The 21,461-nt window shown below is 38.8% G+C and overlaps 1 protein-coding gene across 1 annotated transcript in view; it reads left to right on the top strand.

Annotated features, from left to right (window-relative positions):
* Positions 1 to 21,461, top strand: part of dhx38 (DEAH (Asp-Glu-Ala-His) box polypeptide 38) — a 99,736-nt gene that overhangs the window by 22,496 nt on the left and 55,779 nt on the right. The window contains exons 7-11 of the mRNA XM_073070289.1: positions 1,044 to 1,120; positions 10,089 to 10,244; positions 13,052 to 13,213; positions 14,831 to 14,938; positions 21,319 to 21,431. Coding sequence (XP_072926390.1) covers positions 1,044 to 1,120; positions 10,089 to 10,244; positions 13,052 to 13,213; positions 14,831 to 14,938; positions 21,319 to 21,431 — 616 coding nt within the window. The remainder of the gene's footprint in view (positions 1 to 1,043; positions 1,121 to 10,088; positions 10,245 to 13,051; positions 13,214 to 14,830; positions 14,939 to 21,318; positions 21,432 to 21,461) is intronic.

The following is a 21,461-nucleotide window of genomic DNA, read 5'->3' on the forward strand; positions in this document are numbered from 1 at the left end:
GTAGGGATAGGCCATTAGGCCCTTCAAGCCATTTAATTTGATTGTGGATGATCTATGCTGGCCTCAACTTGTTTGCCATTTCTCAATACCCCTTTTCTTCGATCTATCAAATACTTATGCATCATTACATTAAATACTCGCTGTGGATTGTTAAAATGCCAGAGATTCACTACCCTCTGCAAAAAGATATTTCTTTGTGCCTCAGTTTTAAATGAACAGCTGCTAGTAATTTTGTCCCCTTGTCCGAGACTTTCCCGCTGGTGAAATTATCTCACCTCTCATTCTTCTAAGCTCAAGGAAACTCATCCAAACTATTTATTTCTGAAGACTGGTCAACCAAGAGACTTAACAGAGTCACAGAGTCATACAGCACAAACAGTCCCTTTAGTTTACTCCATACATGTTGACCATCGAGTATCATCTATTATTTGTCCATTTGCTTGCATTTGGTCTTTTATGCTTTATGATCAAGTACTAATCTAGATATTAAGCATGTGAGAGTTTCTGCCTCTACCACCCTCTCAGTACATTCCAAACTCGAAACACTTACAGGTTAAAAGAAAATGATTGAATGTTCTGTAATCTCTTGTTCTTTACATTGAACCAGCCCCTTGGTTATAGACACCTCTGCTATAGGGAAAAGTTTACTACTGCCTATGCCCTACATAATTTTATACACATTTGTGTGTCCCTATCAGCTTTCTTCACACCAAGAAAATAAAGCCAGTCACTCCTCATACTTGAAACATTCTGTCCAGTGTAACACTGGCGAGTACTTGGCACCCTCTTCAGAGCAGTACCATCCCTTGTGAGGTGACAAAAAAAACTATCATAGAAATTGAATTTCTCAATGGAAAATGAAGGCAGATGTTAAGTTCAGCATCAAGATACAGAATTTTGTGCAGAGCATGCAGAACATTTGAGAACATGTGAATTGGAAGTTTAACATAATCAACTAATGGTTAAAAAACATCCCTGCCTTGCAACTTTGATTGTTGTTTTGCTGTGTTAGATTAAACTGTAAACATCTTGAATCAATTTAGGTAGAAGGGAAGAAGGTAAAGATGGCATTTATTTTGAGAATGAAGATGAGCAAAGGCAGTGGGAAGAAGATCAAAGGGTAAGCTTCATTTTTAATTTAAAATAAAAACTTGCACAAAGTATTGAGCACTTGTTTATTTTTTGAGAGTTGTTCAAATTTCTGTGCTGGATGACTTTTTTATCTGCCACTTATGCTCTATGTATGATGGGAAAATATCTTTTGCTACATGGTATATGGAATCACTGGCAAAGTATATTTTTTATTGTCCATGCCTAATTGTTCTTTAGAAAATGATGTTTAGCAGGCAGCTTTGTTGTGGATGATCTTGAATAATGCTGGGCCTGGACGTGCAGATACTCCTGACTTTGCTTTCTAGAAGCTTTTCCAGAGGAAAGACTTTGTAGAGTCAGGAGGTGAGTCATTTGCAATCAGGTAGCATTTCTGATGCTTTTATAGCATCAATATTTATGTGGTCTGTCCAACTAATTTCCTAGTTAGTGGTGATAGGATTGTGACAATGTAGATCTTGGCAAAGGTAATACCATTGAAAATTAACTCTGGATAGTTGGATTTTCTTGTTAGAAATGGATATTGTCCAGCACTCATATTGTGCAAATACTTACTGCCATTTATTCATTACGGGTGCTCCGTAATTGTCAAGGGTCTCATACTGCATTTAGAAATGGAGTGCTTCATTTTTTGAAAAGTCAAATGCAGCATATTGCAGTACAGCACAGGCTCAGGATCACCATGTCTGCACTAACTATGATGCCAGTGTAACTAATATGAACTGCCTGCATGTGACCACATGTGCCTATCCAAAGGTTAAGCATTGCTATTGTATCTGCTTCTGCTGTCTCCCTTAGCAGCATGATCCAGGCACTCTGTATATAAAACATTGCTGAAGTTAGCTTGTGAGATGGTAAGGAACTCAGAAGAATGCTCACATGGATTTCAATAAATATAGTTTTGAATTCCTTAGCTTTGCCTTAGGCACCCAAGTTGTTGGTTGAAAATAGGACTGTTCTTGGACCCTATGAACAACGTCAGTGATGTGTGATTGGTCTGTGGCCTCAGTATAATTTTTGTGCTTGGTTTTCATGCCCTCGATTCTCTCTATAGTCCCAAATTCTATTTCAACCTTAAATATGAGTAATATCTCAACATCAATAATTCTTATGGTTGAACATTTTAAAAAGAAATCACCATTTTCTGGGAGTAACATTTCCTCCTCATTTCATTCTTATGTGGTTGATCCCATTTCCTGACAATTTGTTCTTCAAGTTCCAGACACTCCTACTAGAGGAAACATCTATCAGCATCTACCCTGGAGTCTTGCAATGTTTTAAAAAGGTTGCTTCTTTATTGCAAACATTAGAGCAGGTGTTCCCAACCTTTTTTATGCCATGGACTCCTATTATTAACTGAGGGCTCTGTGGACCCCAGGTTGGGAACCATTGCGCTAGAGAATATCCTATGCAATCTTAATCCTATGCAGTTTCGTAAATATGTGTCTACTGCCTTTAATGCATGTATATATATCTTTGAATATGGAGACCAAAGCTCTTCACAGTTGAGATATCACCACTGCCCTGTAGAGTTGAAGCAAAACTGTTCTATTCCCTCCTGCAATGATGTCAGAATTTGTCATTTTGGCATGAGAGGCTAGCAAGTCATGGCCTTTGTTTATCTTGCATAGGGATGTACAGATCTCTTTGATCACTAAGATATTATAGTCATGCACAATTTGAATAATATTTTGTATTATTCTTCCCATACGGAACCACCTCAAATTTCACAATGCTCAATTTGTCTTTGATACTTCCTGTTTCATTTCTAATTTTAAAATCATAGAGAGAAATACAGTACAGAATTCCCTCTCCATTTTCACCAACTCACATAAGATCCTACCATTTGGATAGACACAGAACAGTTTTCAGTGGCCAATTTTCCTATTGACTTTGGAATGTGGGAGGAAACCGGAGCACCCGGGACAAACTCATCACAGAGAGAATGCGAATTTGGTTTCCATTTACCATTGCATTGTCAGCAAACTTCTTTGATCACCTTTTACTTGTCCACCAGACCTCAAGACTACATGTAGGACAACAGAGTTTTGATCTGACTAATGGATTGTGCAACTGCTTTTGCTGTTCAGTGTGCATGTGAGAGTCAGTATTGGAACTTCAGCTTAGTACTTAGTCATTATGTAAACCATGTTTCGTTCTCACGATGCCATTTTGTATCAACTTTGGTTCTCTGGCAGTACAGGGATATATTGGCCCTTAAGGTTGTAGATTGTGGCAAGTGTGTTAGGATTACCCACAGTGCCCCATATTCCCAGATACGAATTGCTACTTAATAATTGCTTTGATCTGAACACAGTGGTAGTGCTACACAACACTATGGAGGGTATCCTTTCTGTCAAGATGTGAATTTGTCTTCTCAAGTCAAGAAGAGATGGACTTACAAAAGGTAGATTGGGAATACATTCAATTAGGATTATTCTTTGCATTGATTGGTTTCAACCTCTCACTACTACGGGCAGAGGTTCCCACTTGCTTCAAAAAGGCAACAATTATACCAGTGCCAAAGAAGAATAATATGGGCTGCCTTAACAACTATCACCCAGTAGCACTCACATCGACAGTGATGAAATGCTTTGAGAGGTTGGTTATGATTAGACTGAACTCCTGCCTTAGCAAGGACCTGGACCCATTGCAATTTACCTATCGTCACAATAGGTCAACAGCAGACATAATCTCAATGGCTGTTCACACGGCTCTAGACCACCTAGACAATACAAACACCAGGATGCTGTTCATCGACTATAGCTCAGCATTTAATACCATCATTCCCTCAGTCCTAATTGAGAAGTTGCAGAACCTGGGCCTCTGTACCTCTCTCTGCAATTGGATCCTCGACTTCCTAACTGGAAGACCACAGTCTGTGTGGATTGGTGATAACATATCCTCTTCGGTGACGATCAGCATTGGCGCACCTCAGGGGTGTGTGCTTAGCCCACTGCTGTACTCTCTGTATACACGTGACTGTGTGGCTAGGCATAGCTCAAACACCATCTACAAATTTGCTGACGATACAACCATTGTTGATAGAGTCTCAGGTGGTGACGAGAGGGTGTACAGGAGTCAGATATGCCAACTAGTAGAATGGTGCCGCAGCAACAATCTGGCACTCAACGTCAGTAGGATGAAAGAGCTGATTGTGGACTTCAGGAAGAGTAAGACGAAGGAACACATACCAATCCTCATAGAGGGATCAGAAGTGGAGAGAGTGAGCAGCTTCAAGTTCCCAGGTGTCAAGATTTCTGAGGATCTAACCTCCTCTCATATTGATGCAGTTATAAGGAAGGCAATACAGTGGCTATATTTTATTAGGAGTTTGAAGTGATTTGGCATGTCAACAAATACGCTCATAAACTTCTATAGTTGTACCGTGGAGAGCATTCTGACAGGCTGCATCACTGGTGTGGAGGGGCTACTGCACAGGACTGAAAGAAGCTGCAGAAGGTTGTAAATCTAGTCAGCTCCATCTGGGGCACTAGCCTACAAAGTACCCAGGACATCTTTAGGAAGCGGTGTCTCAGAAAGGCAGCGTCCATTTTTAAAGACCTCCAACACCAAGGGCATGCACTTTTCTCATTGTTATGGTAAGGTAGCAGATATAGAAGCCTGAAGGCACACACTCAGCGATTCAGGAAGAGCTTCTTCCTCTCTGCCATCCGATTCCTAAATGGACTTTGAAGCTTTGGACACTACCTCACTTTTTTTAATGTATAGTATTTCTATTTTTGCATATTTTTTTCTTAATCTATGCAATATACGTAATTGATTTACTTGTTTATTTATTTTTTAATTATTTTCTTTCCTCTCTGCTAGATTATGTATCATTGAACTGCTGCTGCTAAGTTAACAAATTTCATGTCACATGTCAGTGATAATAAACCTGATTCTGATTCAGATTCTGATTATTACCTACCACATGAAGCCAGGCATCCATGTCCTTTATGATTAGACCAAATCAGTTAGTAATAATGTTCATGAGCAACTTTCAATGATGGGCATTTAACAACCCCATGCAAGGTATATCCAGGGAATTTGACATATGCATTTGAGATATTGGCTGTGAGTTATCAATACGATAGCCATGGGGGTTTCAGTATGCTGGTGGGTTGGGCAAATCCGGTTGGTTTTGGATTCCAAGAGGGGGTCTTTGTAGAATGCCTATGAGATAGATTTTTAGAGCAGCTTGTGATTGAGCCCACAAGGGGAAAGACAATCTGGTTTGGGTGTTGTGTAATGAGCCAGATTTGATTCGGGAACTTAAGGTAAAGGAACCCTTGGGAGGCAGAGATCATAATATAATAGAATTCACCCTGCAGTTTGAGAGGGAGAAGATAAAGTCGGATGTATCAGTATTACAGTGAAGTAAAGGGAATTGCTGAGGCATGAGAGAGGAGCTGGCCAAAGTTGATTGGAAAGCCATGGATGATGGGAGAACAGCAATGGGTGGAATTTCTGGGGGCAATTTGAAAGGTGCAGGATAGATAGATCCCAGGGATGAAGTAGTATTCTAAAAGGAGGATGAGGCAACATCAGCTGACAAGGGAAGTCAAAGGCTGCATAAAAGGAAAAGAGAGGGCGTATAATAATGCAAAAAAAGTTGGAGGTTTGGGAAGATTTTACAAACCGACAGAAGACAACTAAGAAAATCATGAGAGAAAAGATGAAGTATGAAGATAATCTAGCCAAAAACATCACAGAGAATGTCAGATGTTTTTATCAGGATATGAAGAGTAAAAGAGAGACGAGAGTGGATATTGGACCGCTGGAAAATGATGCTGGTGAGATAGTAATGGGGGCCAAAGAAATGGCAGATGAACTTAATAAATATTTTGCTTCAGTCTTCACTGTGGAAGACTCTAGCAGTATGTTGGAAGTTCAAGAGTGTCGGGGGTAGAAATGAGTGCAATCGCTATAACAAGGGTACTTCAGAGGCTGAAAGATCTGAAGGTAGATAAGTAACCTGGACCAGATGGACTACACCATAGGGTTCTGAAAGAGGTAGCTGAATAGATTGTGGAAGCATTAGTAATGATCTTTCAAGAATACTCGAATGACCATACACTTCCCTATACTATATTCCATCTACCATTCTAGAATGGTTCCAGAGGACTGAAAAATTGCAAATGTCACTTCAGTGTTTAAGAAGGGAGGGAGGCAGAGGAAAAGAAATTATAGGCTAAGTAACTTAGTAGTTGGGAAGATGTTCTTAAGGATGAGGTTTCAGCGTACTTGGAGGAGCTTGATAAAGCAGGCCAAAGTCAGCATGGTTTCCTTAAAGTGGAAAGCTTGCCTGACAAATCTTGTAATTCTTTGAGGGAAAGAACAGGCAGGATAGACAAAGTAGAGTCAGTTGATGTTATTTACTTGAATTTTCAGAAGACCTTTAACAAGGTGCTGCCCATGAGACTGCTTAACAAGATTAAAATCCGTAGAAAGTACCAGTATGGATGGTAGATTGGCTGATTGGCTGGAGGCAAAGAGTGAGAATAAAGGGAGCCTTTTCTTGTTGGTTGCTGGCGACAAATGGTGTTCTGCAGGGATTGCTATTGGGCTGTTATGTGTCAACAATTTGGATGACAGAATTGATGGCTCTGTGGCCAAGTTTTCAGATGATACGAAGATCATGTTACGAAGCTGCAGAAAGTTGTAAATCTTGTCAGTTCCATCTTGGGTACTAGCCTACAAAGTACTCAGGACATCTTTAGGGAGTATATTATTAAGGACCTCCAGCACTTGGCATGCCCTTTTCTCATTGTTACCATCAGGTAGGAGGTACAGAAGCCTGAAGGCCCACATTCAGCAATTCAGGAACAGCTTCTTCCCCTCTGCCATCCGATTCCTAAATGGACATTGAATCTTTGGACACTATCTCACTTTTTTAATATATAGTATTTCTGTTTTTTGCATATTTTTTATCTATTCAATATATGTATACTATAATTTATTTACTTATAATTATGTTTTATTTATTTTTTTCTCTGCTAGATTATGTATTGCATTGAACTGCTGCTGCTAAGTTAACAAATTTCATGTTACATGTCGGTGATAATAAATGTGATTGTGATTCTGAGATGGGTGGAGGTGCAGGTAATGTTGAGGAAGTTGGATGTCTGCAGAAGGACTAGGACAGATTGGGAGAATGACAAAGAATCTGAAGAATGGTCAAAGAACTTACAAAGAATGGGTAAAGATGGAGTATAATGTAGCAGTCATGCGCTTTGATAGAAGAAATAAAGGTCAAAGTACAAGTTTAATTGCCATTCAACCAGACAAGGATACCAATGAATATAGCCAAATTAAACAGCATTATTTCCGGACCAAGGTGCAAAACATATTACTAACAGTCACACACAGCACAAGGGCACATATAGCACATATAAGATAACAGTAAAGTATAGTCATACAAAAAAAATATAGTCTAGGACCCTGAGTCCATGACTGTTTTAGTAGTCTGCAGCCAAACAATAATACAGCTTGTCTTCTAAGTGAACACTGGGTGGCAGCACAAACTCTAGTTTGGATGCCGCATCATACTGCCTTCGGCGGAGTGCACTCTCATGTGCAACTCGAAGCAGGCAACATCGCAGCTTGACGCCTAGTGATCACTATGACAGAGGCTACGCAGTGCTCCTGCCATCGCCAATAAATCAGTGAATCAGACTTGCATCATTCCATGTTAACAACGTCCAACAGGGTCTTGCAGTCACAAGAAAAGCAACTAAGACAATCACTCGCTGTTGAAGTGCCCACAGCCTTCACACACCGACTACCCCAATGCCTCTGATGCAGGCAGCTGCACAATCCACACCAAGTCCAACTCCTTTGGTTTCTCTGCCAATGAGCAATTCACTGATGGGGTAGACCTGCAATACTTTAAAATCTTAATGGTCAACAGAGTCTTGTGATCATAAAGTATACGTTTGAAAACGACAATAACATCTTTAGGTTGATCCTGTAGAAGCCGCTGCAATTCAACATATCGCCATCTTACCATAAGTTAAAGTGTAGACTATTTTCTAGACAGAAAATTCAAAAATCAGAGATGCAAAGGGACTTGGGAGTCCTTGCGTAGGATTCTCTAAACTTGCAGACTGAGTATGTGATAAGGAAGGCAAATGCAATGTTAGCATTCATTCTGAGAGGATTAGAATATAAGAGCAAATTGTGTTTCTGAGGCTTTATAAGGCATTGGTCAGACTGCACAGAGTTTTGAGCTCCTTATCTAAGTAAAGAAGTGCTAGCATTGGAGAGGGTTTGGAGGAGGTTTACTAGAATGAATCTGGGAATGAAAGGCTTAATGTATGAGGAGTATTTGACAACTTTGAGCCTGTTTCACTGAAGTTTAGAAGAATGAGGGTGAATCTAATTGAGTCCTATAAAATATTGAAAGGCCTAGACAGAGTGGATGTGGTGAGGGCATTTCTTATTGTGGGGGAGTCTTGGATCAGAGGCCACGACCTCAGAATAGAGAGTCGTCCATTTAAAACATAGATGAGAAGGAATTTCTTTAGCTAGAGGGTGGTGAATCTGTGCAATTCATTGCCATGGATGGCTGTGACAGCCCAGCCATTGAGCATAGTTAAAGCTAATATTGATAGGTTCTTGGTTAGTCAGGGCATCAAAGATTATTGGGAGAGGGCAGGAGAATGTGGTTGTGAGGGATAATAAATCTACGATGATGAAATAAAAGAGCAGAGTCGATGGGCCAAGTGGCCCAATTCTGCTTCTCTTATAGCCTAATACATATGTAAAGCAATTGATTGACTAGTCCATGGGACTGCTCTCCCATTTTAAACAACAGTTGCTAACTGTTTTTACTGAGGCCCTTGCAAGGTGAATGCATAAAAACATATGCCATGAACCCAAAGAAAATACTGTGGATGCTGGAAATCTGAAATCAAAATCGTAAAATCTAGGAAGCAGTCAACAGATCAGTCTGTATAACTGGCTGCATTTTAGGTTAATCCCCTTTCATTGTGCTGTAATTTTTTTTCTCAATGGAAAGAGAGGAGTTTTAAACAAAGTATATCTGAAAATTACTTGGTAAAATTAGGTATGTAGAATTATTTTAAATTATGGACTTAAGAAATAATTGCCTATATATGATACATCCTCAAGATAGCCTCAGACTCTCACTGAGAGCATTGTGTTTTTAAGTTTCATCACGATTATCATTGAGGTAAATATCCTACTGAATGTTTTGGTCAGCAATGTCACACAAAAAAAAAGCAGTTGTGAGTTGCTTTTGGATAGGATACTTTTGAATAGTGCCGGAGATTTCTTCAAGATGAGCAATTAGAAAGGTTTAGAAAGACAACACTGTGATCATACAGTAGTCCTGTGGTATTAAGCAGGTCTGATAAAGTAAATATTTAATAATTTGCTATCTGATTGTTCACTGATTCAGCTTCTGACTTAGTGGGACCCCTTTACTTTGCTCACTTTAAACTTGTGGGTTTTATTGTGAAAATTTATTATACTGCTGCACAACATCTTAAAAAAAGTGAATTAAGTGTGTTATTCGTATGATTGAGAGTAATATTCACCAGTCTGAAATATCAAAGTCTGACGCCAGATTTTCAGAGCTTTAATGCAACTTAAATTATGTTCTTAGTGGATTTGAATGCAAGATCAAGTATAGTATAACTGTAGAAGCCCAAAAAAACTGGCAGTGGACATTTAATCACTGGTGCATTATAAATTGTCAAGTCTGTCTGGAAAGTTTTCAAATGTGATTTTTCCATTGGTAATTTTGCACATTTTGATCATAGTCCAACTATGGTTGTAAGGTTTAAGGCAAGACAATTTGCATTTACAGAATTTACAGACCATTTACAGAATCCTTGTAGAAGATTGGGTGTGAGAAGGTGGCTGGGAAGGTGCTGAAAGAAAACATAATTTTCAGTTTTATTTGACAAATCATCTTAATATTATTTCATGTGTGTTTGAATTTTCCATAGCAAGCGGATAGAGACTGGTACATGATGGATGAAGGACATGATGACTTCCATAATCCTCTGGCATACACTTCAGAAGAATATGTGAGGAAACGGGAACAATTACTGCAAAAACAGACTCAGAAGAGAATTTCTGCTCAGAGAAGACAAATTAATGAGGTACAGATAATATTTTAAATTTATCTATCACCCCAGTTTGTTGAAAGCATCTAGAAAAAAAATCATACAATGTATAAATGTCCTATTCCAGGACATTTCTAGAATATGCAATTTTAAGATGCATAAACCAACCAAAAACTCACTTAAGATTATATTTTAAGAATCCAATTGATATTAACATGTGATGTTAGCTGAATCCTCTGTTTTCTTTGCTTTAGAATTCACATTTGTCAAAAATTATAGATAATCATCAGGAACCTGTAAAATATTTGGACAACTGCTTCCCATTTTCTTTCACATTTTATTCAAGTACAATTGATTCTGGTTATTGGGCCATCAGTTATTCAGGGCAGCTGCTAACTTTGGATAACAAATTAATTGAGAACAAAAATTAATCAAGAAAATAGCCAGGATTACATTTGTTTATTTGGGACACTATGCCACTTAATTGGGGCAGGAGACTTGCTGAGCAGCTTCTAACAAGTGTCAATCATGTGCACTTGTGTGGTTAGACACGACACTGTGCTTGGAGCGGACAATTTTTAAACAGTGTCTATTGCGTGTGTTTGTGTTCAAAGAGTAGTAGTTTTTGTCACTGATAGTTGGCAAGAAAAAAGCAGTAAGACAATTTGGAAACGTTTTGTTCACCATGGTTTCAAGCATTTAGGCTTGGAGACACCAGAAAAGGCCAGAAGTGAAAATGAAAAGATTTCACTACTTCAGTAAGTTAGGAATTATGAAGAACTTGAAGGTATTGACAGTCATTTTGAATTTTAAAATGAAAATGAATACTTGGAGTATGACTGCAGTCCATTATCTGCACTAGGTATCTGTGCTGATTTTGTTCAATTGCAGTCAATCAAAAGAACATTGCAGCATACAGTGGATGCTGTATAACTACAGGTGGCCCTGTCTTTTGAATGTTCGCTTTACGACAGCTCGCTGTTACGAAAGATCTACATTAGTTATCTGTTTTCACCAGCTGGAGAGTGTTTTCACTCATACGAAAAAAGGCAGCACGTGCCCCGTGCAGCCAGGCTCCTCCCCAGAACTGCACTCTAGCCACCGTTGCTTAAACACGTGCCTATGAACATCTGTGCTTTATCTCGATTTATTTTGTGCACCCATTAACAAGCTGAGTTCTAAGGTATCGAAAAAGCCTACAAGAGCTCATAAGGGTGTTAAACTTAGTGTAAAACTAGACATAATTAAGCGTTTCAATCGTGGTGAACTAAGTAAGGATATTGTCCGCATGTTGCACTTGAGTGTTTCCGCCGAGAGTGCTTGCGTGAGATTTTCGCTACACTAGACAGTGCTGCAATGATTGCAGAAAAGTATTTCTATTTTATATTGTTACGAATGTGCCGCAACTCTGAGGGACCGAAGGGTACAAAGTCGCCCCCTCCTTTTTGAGAATCGCAAGATCGCTATTAATTCGGGTCTGGGACCCAGGAAATGAGAGAAAGACGTCCAGAATCCACAAGGTTTGGAATGTGTCCTGGCCTCAGCGAAACAAAACCACTGATAACGGCTATTGTCTCTTGGAGATGGAATTGTGTATTGAGTACTGTACTACTCATTGAAGCCCCTCAGGGGACGACCAGAGTGGGCTGGTTGAGGGATTGCCTCATCCCAACCTGATTGACATCTGAGACCCCGTGAGTAAGGATAAAAGAGGGTCTGGGGAACAACCCCTTTAGACGCACCAGGAGAAACGCTAGAAATCCCGTGACAGCGTTTAATAGCGACAGCCACTGGGGGCTCGTGTGCGTCCTTCCCTTGCCTGGGATTGGCGGGCTCACCACGGAAGAACGGCTTTAGCTAAAGAAGGGGCCACAAGTGAATGGCCACACCAACGAGACTCCGACGGATCGAAATCATAAAAGGAAAGCCGGCAAGTTTTTCTCCCAAAACTCTCTCTCTCTCCAACCATTGCAAACCCAGCGATCCCCAAAGGCTGCAGCCTGTGTGAACTGAAACGAACTTTATATTTCCATCGGACAATTCATTATCCCCTAGACAACGATAGAGCTTATTTCTTATTGATTATTATTATACCCGCACTTTTAGATTTAGTATTGACGACGTATATTTGCATTGATATTATTTTTGTGTATTTTTACTAATAAATCCTGTTAAAAATAGTATCATCAGACTTCAACGGACGTCCCTATCTTTGCTGGTAAGTGACCCAGTTACGGGGTTCGTAACAATATAGGCTGTGTATTTATCATATCATCCGTCTTCTACTATGTGTTACTGTTGTTTTAGGTTTTTTGTGTTATTTGGCATGATTTTGTAAGTTATTTTTTGGGTCTGGGAACACTCACAAATTTTTCCCATAGAAATGAATGGTAATTGCTTTTTCACTTTATGACATTCCGGCTTACGAACCGTTTCATAGAAATGCTCTACCTTCGGATAGTGGGGGGACCCTGTATTAGGAACTAATACACAATGTTATAGTATTGTAGAGATTTTGGTAGTGTTCTAATTTGTTCTGTATTTCACATAAACTAACTGGGTAACAATTTATATATTTATTTTTTTATATACCTTTTGAACTATTTCCATGAAACTTCTGCTAATTGGAGCAGCTACTTAATTGGACCAAAATGTACTGGTCTTGATGTGTCCCAATTAACTGAAATCTGTTGCAAGTTAGGTTCTTACTTTGGTTGAAATATATTTTGTAAACAAGAATAGTAGTTTGCACCTTTACTTTTAATTACATTAACCTTTTATTGTATTGATGATTTAAGATCATGTCGGAATTTAAATACAGTTGTCAAATTGCTGTTTTGCAGGATAATGAGCGATGGGAAACAAATAGAATGTTAACCAGTGGTGTGGTTCAGCGTCTAGAAGTGGATGAAGATTTTGAAGAGGACAATGCAACTAGAGTTCATTTATTGGTGCACAATTTAGTGCCACCCTTCTTGGATGGACGGATTGTCTTCACCAAACAGGTAAGTCTGATTTGAAGTTAGCCAACAGCCGGCTGCATTATTTTTAACGTTTTTTGATAGCCTAAAATCAGGTTCTGAACCTGTCTCTGAATACCATAATGCAGAAGTTGAGATTAAACAGAGCGTGGATTTATAAAAGGAAAATCATATTTAACTAATCTACTGGAGTTCTTTGAGGGTATGATTATTGGAATGCTTAATGGTGAAAACCAGTGGCTGTGGTGTATCTGATTTTCAGGAAGTCTTTTGATGAAGTCTCACACAGGAGGTTGGTCAACAAGGTTTGAACATGGATTGATAATTGATTATCAGATTGGAAACAAGAAGTGGAAATGAATGTTGGGTACAGTAAGAATCAATGCTTGGACCTCGGTATTTATGATTCTGATCAGTGATTTGCCTGAGGAGACCAAATGTTATGTTTCTAAGTTTGTTGATGGTACAATACTAGGTGAAATTGTAAATATGGAGGAGTCTTTTAAGAGAATATTGACAAATTGATTTGGTGTGTCAAAAATATGGCTGAATGTGATATATGGAAAATTCCAAAGATATCCACTTTGGTATTGTTTGTTTGTTTTGTGCCATATTATATGACATGGATGATCATGGTCTTTCCATGACCATGATTGTTTTTGGCGAATTTTTCTGCAAATGTTGTTGCCGTTCCCTTCTGGGTGGTGTCTTTTCAAGACAGGTGACCCCAACCATTATCAATACTTTTCAGAAATTGTCTGCCTGGCATCAGTGGTTGCATAACCTGGATTGTGATATGTATCAGCTGCTCATATGACTATCCATCACCTGCTCCCATGGCTTCACGTGACCCTGATCGGGGTGGAGGGGGCATGGGGTGCTAAGCAGGAGCCACACCTTGCTCAAGGGTGACCTGCAGACTAGCAAAAGGAAGGAGTGCCTTATACCTCCTGTGGTAGAGACTAAGCTCCACCCTGCCACCTAACTTTGGTATACATAACAGAAAAAAGATATATTGTAAATGGTGAATATTTATACACAAAGAGAATTAGGTAAAGTAACACAATGGTGCAGCAAGTAATTAGGAAGACAAATGATATGTTGGCTTTTCTTGTGAGAGGATTTCTGTTTGGGGTAAATATAGTTTCCTGAAATTAAATAGGACCTTGGTGAAGCTGCAGCTGGAGTTTTGGAATATATATAGTACTGAAAAGTTGCAGTAAATATTAAGAAAATAAATATGCACAAAGGATGAGAAGTATGAGGAGAGATTGAGTAGACAAAGCTGTATTCTCCAGAATTCAGATGCTTGCAAAATACTACATAGTTTGACATCTTGGATTATGTTTCCACTGGCTACAGAGTCTAGACGTAGAGGTCACCATGTCAGAACTTTGGACTGAGAGAAAAAAAACCTCTTCAACCATAGGGTGATGAATTTTTGGAATTATGAGTTCTGAGCCATTGATTTTATTCTAGGCAGAGCAGTTGATTTCTGGATATGAGGAAATCCAGAGATATTAGTATCATGGAGGAAAATGGCAGAGCAGCCATGAACTTGATGAATGGTAAAGCAGGCTTGAAGGATCAAATGGTCTACTTGTGTTCCTAATTCATATTCTGTTTTTTTGTTTTGTGCAGCCTGAGCCAGTGATTCCAGTAAAAGATGCTACATCCGATATGGCAATAATCTCTCGAAAAGGAAGCCAGCTAGTGCGTAGACACCGTGAGCAGAAGGAGCGCAAAAAGGTAAATGCATCGAAGAAATGTCTTGTAATTTTAATTGTAGGGATGACTTGTTACAAGCTGAGAGGAATGGTTTCTTTCAAAATGTGTAATTTGAATGAGAACATAAAGTTTGTAATTAAGAAACCTTTTGACTAAAGAGCAATTCACTAATTCAAGATTTGAAACCAGTGTTTCTCTTTTTTAAATTATTAAGTAAATACTTTCCTGTGTAAACTTCAAGATGCCCACTGAATATCTTATAATTGTATGTCACTCTTTGACAAACACAATGTGACTTATTTACTTCTGATTACTGTATACATTTTATATACAATATCTCTAGATTCAATTTTGAATAGTGCTATGATGCCTGCCGTTCTGGTATAGCTATTCCAAGGGTTTACCATTGAATATATTTTTTAGAAACATAGAAAACCTATAGCACAATACAGGCCCTTCGGCCCACCAAGTTATGCCAAACATGCCTTAGAAATCACTGGGCTTACCTATAGCCCTCTATTTTACTAAGCTCCATGTACCTATCTAAAAGTCTCTTAAAAGACCCTATCGTATCCACCTCCACCACCGTTGCTGGCAGCCCATTCCACGCACTCACCACTCTCTGAGTAAAAAACTTACCCCTGACATGTCCTCTGTACCTACTCCCCAGCACCTTAAACCTGTGTCCTCTTATGGCAACCATTTCAGCCCTAGAAAAAAGCCTCTGACTATCCATGCGATCAATGCTTCTCATCATCTTATACACCTCTAACAGGTCACCTCTCATCCTCTGTCTCTCCAAGGAGAAAAGGCCGAGTTCACTCAATCTATTCTCATAAGGCGTGCTCCCCAATCCAGGCAACATCCTTGTAAATCTCCTCTGCACCCTTTCTATGGCTTCCATGTCCTTCCTGTAGTGAGGGGACCAGAACTGAGCACAGTACTCCAAGTGGGTTCTGACTAGGGTCCTATATAGCTACAACATTACCTCCTGGCTCCTAAATTCAATTCCACGATTGATGAATGCCAATACTCCATACACCTTTTTAACCACAGAGTCAACCTGCGCAGCTGCTTTGAGTGTCCTATGGACTCGGACCCCAAGATTCCTTTGATCCTCCACACTGCCAAGAGTCTTACTATTAATACTATATTCTGCCATCATATTTGACCTACCAAAATGAACCATTTCACACTTATCTGGGTTGAACTCCATCTGCCACTTCTCAGCTCAGTTTTGCATCCTATCAATGTGCCGCTGTAACTTCCAACAGCCCTCCACACTATCCACAACGCCTCCAACCTTTGTGTCATCAGCAAACTTACTAACCCATCCCTCCAGTTCCTCATCCAGGTCATTTATAAAAATCACAAAGAATAAGGGTCCCAGAACAGATCTCTGAGGCACCCCACTGGTGACTGACCTCCATGCAGAATTTGACCTGTCTACAACCACTCTTTGCCTTCTGCTGGCAAGCCAGTTCTGGATCCACAAAGCAATGTCCCCTTGGATCCCATGCCTCCTTACTTTCTCAATAAGCCTTGCATGGGGTACCTTATCAAATGCCTTGCTGAAATCCATACACACTACATCTACTGCTCTTCCTTCATCAATGTGTTTAGTCACATCCTCAAAAAATTCAGTCAGGCTCGTAAGGCACGACCTGCCCTTGACAAAGTCATCCTGACTACTCCTAATCATATTATACCTCTCCAAATGTTCATAAATCCTGCCTCTCAGGATCTTCTCCATCAGCTTACCAACCACTGAGGTAAGACTCACTGGTCTATAATTTCCTGGGCTATCTCTACTCCCTTTCTTGAATAATGCAACCCTCCAATCTTCTGGAACCTCTCCCGTCCCCATTGATGATGCAAAGATCATCGCCAGAGGCTCAGTAATCTCCTCCCTCGCCTCCCACAGTAGCCTGGGGTACATCTCATCCAGGCCCGGTGACTTACCCAACTTGATGCTTTCCAAAAGCTCCAGCACATCCTCTTTCTTAATATATACATGCTCAAGCTTTTCAGTCTGCTGAAATTCATCACTACAATCACTAAGATCCTTTTCCATAGTGAATACTGAAGTAAAGTATTCATTAAGTACCTCTGCTATTTCCTCCGGTTCCATACACACTTTGCCACTATCACTCTTGATAGGTCCAATTCTTTCACATCTTATCCTCTTGCTCTTCACATACTTGTAGAATTCCTTGGGGTTTTACTTAATCCTGCCTGCCAAGGCCTTCTCATGTCCCCTTCTGGTTCTCCTAATTTCCTTCTTAAGCCCTTTCCTATTAGCCTTATAATCTTCCAGATCTCTAACATTACCTAGCTCTCTGAACCTTTTGTAAGCTTTTCTTTTCTTCTTGACTAGATTTATTACAGCCTTTTGTACACCACGGTTCCTGTATTCTACCGTCACATCCCTGTCTTATTGGAACATACCTATACAGAACTCCACACAAATATCCCCTGAATATTTGCCACATTTCTTCCGTACTTTTTCCTGAGAACATCTGCTTCCAAATTAAGCTTCCAGGTTCCTGCCTCATAATTCCCCATACTCCAATTAAACACTTTTTTAACTTGTCTATTCCTATCTCTCTCCAATGCTATTGTAAAGGAGACAGAATTATGATCACTATCTCCAAAATGCTCTCCCACACTGAGAGATCTGGCACTTGACCAGGTTCATTTCCCAATGCCAAATCAAGTACAGCCTCTCCTCTTGTAGGCTTATCTACATTTTGTGTCAAGAAACCTTCCTGAACACACCTAACAAACTCCACCCCACCTTGCTGTACGGAGATGCCAATCGATATTTGGGAAATTAAAATCTCCCATCACGACAACTCTTATTATTTACACTGGCGCATTGAGTTATTTCACTCCTCATAGGATTTGCCACGTTTATAAATTTATGTAAAAACAGCAGGTTTATATTGTTGTTTTATGATCACAGTTGGACCTTTATGTTTCAATTTTCCCTCATCACAAAATGCTATTTATAAAGATTAATTAATGAAGAATTGATTTTCAGGACTAGGTGAAGACCAGTTACACTCTATCCTTACTAGGGATAGAGGGATAGTGAGAAGGGAAGGGTGAAATAGATGAGGTCTTTTGACTGTTATAAGAGGGCAAACTGATTAAGAATATAGAGAGATATTCAGAAGAACCTGAGTGTAAAGTGCTGCCATTTAGAACAGATATGTCAATGATGGAGGAACTATGAGAATGGAATGCAGTCTTTAGAGGAGTGGGTTGGGAGGACATGAAATATAAACTTGATAGGTTTAGATTTGCAATGTGTTTGTCATTAACCTATTCCCTCTGATGGGGACAGGTATTGTAAAGAGAAGTGAAGAGCCCAAGATGAACCTTGTTCAGAATAAGTGCAGGTTAGAAAGTAGCAGCTAAAAGTTTTGGGTTCCTTAATGAGTGTAGAAAACAGCACTGACAGAGTCATCAATATACTGGAAAAATTATGTAAGGGAGGGTGCATGATTAAAACTAAACCTTGAGTTTTCACATAACTCATAAAAAGACTGGTGTTGCTTGGGCTTATGTTAGTTTGTAGCTGTGTCTTTCTCTGGATCAATACTTCCAGCACTTTCCTGCGGTACACTAAATTGCAAGAAGTAGAAGTAAATTCATGTGAAAGTAATGTAGATAAGTTCCTCAGTGATGGGAAGGGTGAGGTAAAGAAGCATGTTTTGCATTTCCTGAAATTGCAGGGGTAGGTGTATCCATCCAGGCATTACTTTGAGATTGATAATCAATGCAATGATGAGTGATAACTTTTGAAATATCTTGGCTTTGAATACTTAACAATAACAAGCAATTTTACTTGACATCTGTAGCATTCAATTCAATGATCTTGGTTTTATTTAAAAACATTCACATCTCTTCTGTTTACACTGGCTAAGGATTTGTTTGGAAAGCAGCACCATCTGTTTCATCAGCATTATTGATTTACTCTGCAGTCAGATCATGTTCAATAATAGTCTTAGAAGTTTCACAAAATGCCTCTGCTTCTTTTGGATTAATGATGTTCACCAGCGGCATCTACTGTTCAAATCCAAGCTCAATCTTGCACCAAGTGAACCATTCCTGTGGAAGGGCACATGGTTGCTTGATATTCAGTTTTCATTTTTTCATAGAGCCCCTTGGCTTTTTTTCCACTAGTGCTATCACTGAGCTGTCCTCCAATCAGTCAGATAAACATGATCAAGCAATCATTAATTTTTACCTTCTGCATTGGATAGTGCTTTTCAATGGTTTTATCTCTCTTTGGGTTCAGGAAGAATTCTTTTATCTTTGTGACTTAATCTTATAAATTATTGAGGATACAATGTTGAATTCTTTACAAGTTTATTAGGATTTTCACCTTTTCTAGTTTTTACCAATTTCCATTTTCTGTTTCATCATTAGTACAACACAATCCCTCTCTGTACCTCTGAGTGTACATTTTTCTGATATAGTACATAGAAGGGAGAAACATAGTAGAGTTAATTAAACTATTTAAATGCTTGATGGACTGAAGGTAGGCTTCTGTGCTGTTGGTTTATGGGAGCACTTGAATGAAATTGCAATGGAACACAGTGATTACACATTGATGTAATTTTTGGAAAAAGTTTCATGAAATTGCCCGGAACGTTTTTCTGATTGCATGATAATTCTGGATGCAAAAATAATAGATAAAAACATTTACACCATTTGACAAAGTCAGAATTCAGAGTAAATCTTGGTAAATGGGTAAGAAAAAGAACAGGATAATGGGATATACAGTAAGTAATAATGTGCAAAGGCAGAAAATTTGAAACTTTTCCTCCAGGTTGTTAAAAATAGCTGAGGAAATTGCAAATGCATTGGACAATATTTTCCAAAGATCATGGTTCAGAGAATATGGTTAGATTGAAAATTTGCTTGGAAATCGGATGCATACTTAAGTATAGATCGTTGGAAGAATGAAATTTCCAGCTGTATTCCACTTGAAAAAATTACTTATAATTTAAGAGATAAATATGAAACATTTTTGAAAATTTGGCGCCCTTATTTACAAAAGACAGGATTAAATATATAGGTGCTCTGAAGATAAAATAATTGGTTATTTGGGGAAAGAAATAAATATATATACTAAAGTTATTACGAACTCCGTGGAGCATGTGGGGATCTTCCGATATCTAGGCACTCTTTCTTCCCTTCTTTCTTTCTTTTTCTACAGGGATGTTAGGGGGAGGGGCTAAGGGGAGGGGGGAAAGGTATTGTTTTTTTTCTTCTTTCTGTAATTATCTGAAAACTCAATAAAAAAAAGTTTTTTAAAAAAAGATTGAACATTTGCAGATATCATTTATTTAAGGGAGGCAGGGTAATGTAGCCCAGCAATGGCAGGTCTGTCCTTCAAATGTCAGTTAGGGAAAAGATTTAGGAATCTTTCTTTTGAGACAGAATTGTAGAGCAGGCCATCGTACAAATAAGTGAGCTACGATCATATTCAATTCAAAAGGCAAACTTATGCAACTTACAATTGATCCTATGAATGTAGGACTAGGTCTCCACTTGTTGTATTTTTTCTTTCTTATCAGTTTCATGTGTTTTTGATACCATTCATTACAATGGTGTCGAGGAATGGTTAGCATGTTGAGTCATTTTGTGTGTATTTTATGACTTGTACAAAATTGACCTAAGGATGTCTGTAAAAACAGAACTTATTCATTACACAGCGATGACCTAGGCATGCAGAATAATTTGTGAAGTGTAGGTTGCATCTCTGCAATTGATTTTTGTGATTGCCAGGTGTGTGGTGAGTGAGGTGTTTGTGAACTTTCATAAGCCATTTCACGGCAATTTGTTTGGAAGATGAACGAAAGAAATACTCTTATTGATGGGATAATAAGCATCTGCATATCTTAAGGATCATTACTGCAAACTTGAACGTATTGCCAAGGATGTTCATATTTGGATTCAAATCCAGTCAGGTTGGGTTGATATATTGCTTGGATAAAATTAAAATCGTGTCATCTTCTGGCCATTGGTGAGACATTGCAGCTGAGTCACTCCTAAGGGACTTCCTAAGCAGAGATGAGCAATAAGCATTTCTCATGTTCACTAATTGTTTTTGATAACCATCGGAGGGTGAACTTTTGGAACTTACTCAGTGTAAGTAGCAGAATTTTCAAACTATAATGTAATATTGCTGAAATTGAAGTAGAAGTAATATTTACTCACATTGTATTTATATATATATATATTGCTTTTAATTTGGCAAATGAGACTTATGGATTATTGAGTGAATAAAGATACTTAATGGAATATGTTTTGCTCTGATAGAAGGTGCAACAATATATTGATAGGGCTAAAGTTTTAATATATTAATGCAAATGTCCCTTTCTTAGGCTCAGCATAAACATTGGGAGCTTGCTGGAACTAAGCTGGGAGACATTATGGGCATAAAACAAGTGGACGAGAAAGATAAAGATGTAGAAGAAGATGGGAATGTGGATTACAGGTACATACAATTGTTGTTCCTTTTCATGCC

The sequence above is a fragment of the Hemitrygon akajei genome, chromosome 17 (assembly GCF_048418815.1).
Source record: "Hemitrygon akajei chromosome 17, sHemAka1.3, whole genome shotgun sequence".
Classification (NCBI taxonomy): Eukaryota; Metazoa; Chordata; class Chondrichthyes; order Myliobatiformes; family Dasyatidae; genus Hemitrygon; species Hemitrygon akajei.